This window comes from Octodon degus, unplaced genomic scaffold, assembly GCF_000260255.1.
Source record: "Octodon degus isolate 3935 unplaced genomic scaffold, OctDeg1.0 scaffold00138, whole genome shotgun sequence".
Taxonomy (NCBI): domain Eukaryota; kingdom Metazoa; phylum Chordata; class Mammalia; order Rodentia; family Octodontidae; genus Octodon; species Octodon degus.
The window spans coordinates 2,005,755-2,012,566 of NW_004524714.1; the positions used below are offsets into that span (position 1 = coordinate 2,005,755).

At 49.5% G+C, this 6,812-nt stretch overlaps 1 protein-coding gene across 1 annotated transcript; it reads right to left on the minus strand.

The window, feature by feature from the left end:
• Nucleotides 1–237: 237 nt before the first annotated feature.
• LOC105743595 (neutrophil gelatinase-associated lipocalin-like) lies at nucleotides 238–3,786 on the minus strand. Its single transcript, XM_012516986.1, has 6 exons — nucleotides 3,649–3,786; nucleotides 3,089–3,315; nucleotides 1,670–1,797; nucleotides 1,360–1,479; nucleotides 662–763; nucleotides 238–260 (listed from the first exon to the last, which is right to left on the minus strand). The coding sequence occupies exons 1-6, from the start codon at nucleotides 3,784–3,786 to the stop codon at nucleotides 238–240; spliced, it is 738 nt and encodes a 245-aa protein (XP_012372440.1).
• Between the last annotated feature and the right edge of the window lie 3,026 nt (nucleotides 3,787–6,812).

The window sequence follows — 6,812 nt, forward strand, 5'->3', positions numbered from 1 at the left end:
TGTAAGAAGAGTCTGCTGGCTTGCTTATGGGCATTTTCAGTATTCCATTGCCAGAGGGCATCTTGGACAGGTGTGAGAGGAAGAACAGGGACAGAGAGACAGGAGCTACCTGAAAGTGAACAACACAAACGTGGCTGGGTTTCAGGATGAAAGATATAGAAGAAACTGAAACCTGAAACCACCAGGCCTCCATTCCCAGACTCCCACCGATCCCACCCAGCCATACTCACTGTCTGGTCAGGATTCATCGATGCATTTTTCTGGGGGGAGAAAGAACATCAGTACACAGCCCCCTGCCTTGGCTGGGCCACTTGAATGTAAACACTTCTCTCACATCAGAAATGGGCAAGCCCCAGGGGACAGGAGAGAGGCCCAGTCAGTGAGAAGCAAAGAATGGAGAGGAGTGGCCCATTGAGGGCAGGGAAACTGGGGAAACTTGGACCTGGGGCTGAGACTATCACCTATGCCAGCATTGGCTAACAGGCAGGGGCAGCACACACAATGACTGGGTCCCTAGGGATCATCAGGCTCCCCTGAAGCAGTCAGCACCTCTCTAGTGAGAGGAGCAGAAGACTCAGAGTCTCTGTCTGGTCCCCCTCATCAGCAGCATCAGGACTGCACAGTTCCCACATCCCAGTCACCTCTCCCTAGAGTCTATTACCAATAGGGATGAAGAAGACCATGTTGTCTTCAGTGAAGCCAAGGTTCTGGGCAATGTAGATAAAGCTCTCCTTCATTAGCAGCCTCTGCTTCTTGGTTCTCCCTGTAGCCGAGATGAGCAGTGAATGGAGAAGAGAAAGTCACTCCATGTTTTCAAATTATCATAGACAGGGTCAGAATCATAATCCTCTTGCCTCTGCCTCCCAACCTCCCAATACTGAAATAACAAAGGGCAACATAACTGGTTGACAGCAAAACTATATTTGGATTTTTTTTTCTGTATCTTTTGGGTAGGTCTAGAGGATATTCAGGGTCTCACTACTATATCAGAGTCCTAGTGATTCTCCTGTTCACAGCTTCCCAAGAGCTGGGATTACAGGCACACACCACCACACCCAGTCTCAATTGCCATCTGAGCATGCCCTGTGGACAAGGCCGGCATGAGACGCCCAGGGATAGAACCCCCAGCTCTACACTTCTTTGCAAGCAGTTAATACACTGAGCTATTTGGCCGGTGCTCAAAACTATATTTGAAGGAGAGTGGGTCTCAGAGACCTCTCCCATGGGAGGTGAAATGTGAAATGACTTCCTCTCCATATTGGGCTTGGACTAGAGAAGAATTTGGGTCTTAGATAGCAGGGGCACTGTCCTCTATTGTAACTAGGAATCAGGTCCCTGAAGAATGGAGTCAGAACACACCATAGAGCATGAGGTGGATGTACTCCTTGTCATGGAACTCCTTCCCAAAAACCATTAGAGCGTACTCATTGGAGTTGGTGGATAACACAGTCATGGTATAACTCTGTAGTCCATGAGATCCTGTAGGGTTCACAGCCATCAGTCATTCCTGTCCTTCCTGGAAGTAAGGAACTGAACCCCTACCCCTCTGCCATGTAGCAGAAGCTCTGCCCACAGGACAACATCTCTGAAGTGGGCAGGGAAGCCAGTTTCTTTGGAGAGGTCTGTGACTTCAGAATTCTCACACCAAGGCCCCACTCTCAGGACTCACGACTTGGGTATTTGAGGATGAAAATCCTGGGATACTGAGTTGGAGAGAATTTCCTGATCCAGCGATCACACTCCTGGTAAGATCCATCAACCATGATTGGTTTGGAAAATACATTTGGTAAAAATAGCCTGTGAGAGGAGACAGAGAGGTGGCTGAGCAGGGAGGTGACACACACTTGGTCCTACTAAGAGGCTCTGTGCAGGACCAGAGCACAGGAGGATCCTGATCCCTCAGTATAGCCCAGCCCAGACCACTTGACACTCTCTAGAGCAGAACCCCCTAGAAGACATCCCTATAGCCCTAGGCCTTCTACCTGGGGCCTCTGCCTGCTCCTCTGCACTCAGCCTTCTTTCTGAGCCCTCCAGCACTCACTGTCTCCTGTGCTACCTCGCCAGGCAGCCTGTCCCACACACAGGCTGGGGGCGCTGATCCCTGCTCTTATCCTGAGGCTCCTCTTTCCCATGGTTCCTTGCAATTTCCTGTCAGCTTCAGGTCTGCTCTATGCTAAGGAACAGCCTGACCTCTTTCCTGAGTCCAAAACAACCCTGCCTCCCAGAGACAAGCCCACCAGGTCTGCCTTTCTGATACCTTTGAACTTCTAAAGCTCCAACTCTAAAACACACAATGGCCATAGCCAGAACCCCTTACAGCTGGGAGAGCCTGGGCTCAACTCCTGTGAGTTCTCCGCTGACCCACCTCTTCCACCTCCCAGCTGGTGTTACCTTTACAGTTGTGCCCACATTCCCTGCAGTAGCTGTTCCCAGATGTGGCCCTAGTAGGACCAAAGACCATCTGTATTGAAGGTGCTCAGATGCTAGCCTGGGAGTGCCCCCTTCAAGCTGCTCATCAGCCCCTGCTCAGGTGGCCGGCCTCACTGAAGGCTCAAGCCTCCTGGTTCCTGAGCTGAGGCCCTCTGACAGCCCTGTGATGTCATCTCTTTGGGGGGTTGCTGGTGGTGATGGAGCCCTGGCCATGGCGGTGACATGCATCCCTGTCCTGTTTTCATTTCTCATTTTAGAGTATCTCTGCTTGGTGCTCAGGCTAACTTCTCTTTTCTATCCTCCCATTTGAGCCTCTGGAAAGTCCAGGATGGCAGGCAACACAACAGTGTTAAGATCACTTCCTACCAGGCCCTTTTCTCTGGCATTGGTTGGCATGCCAGGGGGCATTCAGTGTGCCCTTGTCGCTCTGACGCGCTTGTCTATGCTGTGCTTTCACCTGACTATATCTGTGCTAAAACCACACATGAAAATTGATAGAAGTAGGGAAGGAAAGCAAAGAGGGAAAGGAGAAAGAAGGGAGAGGCTGCAGTGTTGGAGTCCATGCAGAGCGGTGAGATAAAGACAGCATCCCTCAGCCTTGAGCACCTTTGGTTGACACCGTCCTGTTTCTTGGGCCTTAAGGAAGTTGCAAATTCACCTGTACATGATGGTGGTGAACAGGTAGCCATGGTCGTCTGTCACGTTGAAGAAGACACTGTGCATGTTAATCTTCTTTTTTGCTCCATTCTTAATTGCCACATCTGCCATGGCTAGAGCGTACCACTTACCCAGCACCTGCAAGAGACTGATGACTGAGAACGTGCAAGCATGGTTCCCGCAGTCGACCCCTCCATACTGTCCCTGCTGCTCCTTCCGGGCCATCCTCTGGGCAGCAGAAACTGGGTGTTACCTTCACCTGAGACACCTCTAGGCACTAGACTCCTCCAGGACAAGGGGGAATCTGGGTGAGGACCCAGCCCTGAGTTGTCAGGGATGAGGTCACCCAGCACAAGTGCCTTGTGTGTGTTGCAAAACCTCAGCTTTCTTGTCTGTGGGGAAGGACAGAAGACGTCCCCACCCTCATGGCATGGGTCCTGGATACCCCACTCTGCTCTTCATGTACTTCCTTGCCCTGGGCGTGACCCAACCTCTCCTCCCACTGCTCCCACTGGCCTTGTCCTCCAACCATCATGGTCTCTGCAGTTCCACAGACTTTACCCAGGAATAGTTGAAGTTCGGCTGTACGAAAAATGTTTGCAGTAATGACTCTGCCTCAGCAGTCTGATAGAAATCCTGGTCCTGTGACTGCACAGTTTCTAGCAGGAAGAGGAACAGAAACAGGAGAGCCAGAGCCATGGCTTCAGAGCAGGGCTGACCCAGCAGGGACTGCAGGAGTAAAGAGAAGGCTAAGATCAAACCAAAAAGGAGGCAATTATAGGGTGGCTGACGGTTGCCAACCTTGAGAAACACGTCACAACATTTTTCTCTTTCCTCTCTTCTCAAAATTGTGCAAAGAGGAGATAAGTGAAGAGGGCTGGGGACATGAGGGACATTCCCAGAGCACCAGGGTCGTGCAGGCACAAGGTCTCCCTGGGGCTTATTGTTGTGTCTCTTCTGTGCATTCCATTGGCTCTGTCAGGCAGAAGCTCGGGTTCTTAGAAGATGTGACCTTTAAATCTGTCCCGCATGTTGGTTGGATGACAAGGCCCTTTCCCATATTTTAAGATAGCACAGAATGTGCGGGGCATGGTGGACATGGTGGCACATGCATGCCGTCCAGCACTCTGGAGGGTGGGGAGGAGGGTCACCAAAACTGAACGCCATCCTGGGCTACACAGAGAACTCAGAGACAGCCTGAGCCCATGTGAAGACCCTGTCTCAGAAGAGAAAGAAAGAAAGAATGTTCTCCTCCCCCATCTCCTGTGTACCATATTTGTTCTTGTGAAGGTCAGGGAAGGTTAGTGTGGCTGACCTGGGCCTGCTGGACAGGGAAGGACAGGACACTGTTTGAGCATGCAAATCCCAGGTGCTGGTCCTCAGGGATTCACAAGCCAGGCCCTCAGCAGCAGGACAAGTCTGAGTCCCTCTCCCCCTCCTCATCACCAAGGCACGTGCAGGAACAAAAAAAGTGATCAATGATGGTTGTCACATTGCCCTCTCCTGTGAGCTCAGCAGAGTCACACAGCCCACCTCAGGGGCCATCAGTGTGCAGAGGCTCTGGGCACAGCTCCCTGCAGAGCCCAGGAAGTGGGCAAGCTGAGCTGCACTGCGCTGTGCACACCAGGTGTTGTGGGTCATTTTTAGCAGGGTTTGATCTTGTCCTTGAGAGGTCATTCAGGTCCTCCTTCTGTCTCTAACCACAGCCCTGGGTCACGAATCCCTGATGCTGAAGGCTGGGGTCTCAAGACTGTCCTCAAACAGCTGATGCCACAGTTGTCCCAGAATAATGGCAGACTGTGTCCTTACTGCGGTCCTGGAAAAAATCCTTGGAAAGCAGTGTTACCCTGAGGCCTGAAGCACTGTGCCCCTGAGATGGTCCGTGCATGAGGACATAAATATCTTGGATAGATGAGCTGTGGTTTGACAGGGGTTCTCTGCCTTAGGACTGGACTGCAGGGGCCATCGGCAGCCCTATTCACCTGCTGAGAGGGTTCAACATGGGCTCTTGTGGGAGACAGTGAAAGTAAGGACTTCAGATGGAGCACTGGGCTCATATGACACTTACAGCCTCAGCACCCCGCCCTGTCAGCCCTCCCTACACCCCACTACCTGGGCTGGATGTTGAGGAGGCAGGAAGTGAAGCCTAACTAAGCTCTGGCCCCAGAGCCTGCCACCCTCCCAGCTACCCCATCCTCTCCCAGCAGTAGGGCTCCACCTCTGCTGCTCTCTATGAGCTAGAAATGTACCTTCAACCAGCAAAGTACCGCCACCTGTGCACTCTGGGAGGCCTCTGTAGAGTTTTACAATGTTTATTTCAGCCAGTCATCATGTTGTCTGCCAAGGGAGGTAAAGAGGATGGAGAGACGGCAGTAGGCTGTGCTGTCCACCAGGAAATCCAGACAAGAGACCCTCAGTCTTCCCTTCCAGGCACTAGAGTAGGGGTTCCTCCTCTCATGGTGTCCTGTCCTCCTCTGCTCCCCATCACATCTTTCTGAATGCAGTCTCAATGACATTATCAAGGTTAGTCCTCCTTACTCCTGTCACACTGCCCTGGGCCAACTCACCTCCATTCTGTGGGCCTTGGTGTCCTGAGCCATCTCCCCATCTGCTGGCTCTCTCTCACTCCTGATGTGGGTGATGTCCTTCCATTCAACAGACCTGGCCTAGGCAGGGGACTTTTCTAGAGGCCCAGGGTGTGGAGATTCCATATTGTAAAAGGAGGCCTTGGTGCTGGCCAACTTTGAGCTCCAGACACTCCGGGCAGCTGATCCCTAGGCCTTGAATTCAGGGAACTCCCATATGCTGTGCACTGGAACAGGTGGACATGAGGCATCCAGGGGTGTGGCAGGGGCTCTGACAGCCAGGAATAGCACACACATGTGTGCACACATGCACACAAACACACTCCACTCTTCTGATGTTCTTTTGTTAATATTAACTTTATTGAGAAAGAAATGACATTGAGTCAGTTTCAAAACACGTTAGTAGGACAGTTACAATAATTAATACATTACATACTGTTGTCTTCATAGCAGTTATTCATAGTACAAGATGCAGGCATGATATCTTGTCTAAACACTATTAGTACAAATCATTCTTCTCATTGAACTAAGAGAAAGTAGCTATACATCTATCCTATTTTGTATATATAGATATATATTTTTTCACTACTAAACAGTCCTTCATTTATAGCTGCCTTTCTTTTACTTTTGTCAGAGATGGGTATTCCATTGCCATTCAAATATTGTAGGTGCTTAAATTCAGCAAAGTAATCCAATGTAGTCGAGTAGTCCATAATAATAGTGGGTTATCTGCATGGTTGACAATATCAGAAGTTGTTGACCTAACATTCACAACTCAGCATATTAATATAGATTTACTTTTTATACCTCATTTTTATACTTTTCTACTGTATGGTTAACACCAAGATAAAGCAAGACCTCTATAACAAAAAATATAACTTTTGTTGAACTGCTATAATTTAAATGAACAATCTTATTAATGTATTTTCATATAATATGATTAGTTATTTATCTTTTATTTTTTCAAATTTACTTCAATGATGTCTCTTGGGTAGATGATTGTTCAAAAAGAAGGGGGTGGTGAATGAAGGCAAGAGACAGAAAAAGGAATGTTGTGACTGTCCTGCTTCAAGGTTGTATATGGTGAGATTTTTGGACTTATGTGTAAACATAAGAATTATATAATTGTTTATGGCTATT

Excerpts from the sequence above, each read along its gene's own strand:
- LOC105743595 (XM_012516986.1), bottom strand. The coding sequence starts at position 3,786 with ATGGCTCTGGCTCTCCTGTTTCTGTTCCTCTTCCTGCTAGAAACTGTG. Across the intron at positions 1,480-1,669 it reads CATCCTCAAATACCCAAGTC|GATCTCATGGACTACAGAGT; the intron begins GTGAGTCCTGAG and ends TGAACCCTACAG. Across the intron at positions 764-1,359 it reads CATCCACCTCATGCTCTATG|GGAGAACCAAGAAGCAGAGG; the intron begins GTGTGTTCTGAC and ends TCTCGGCTACAG.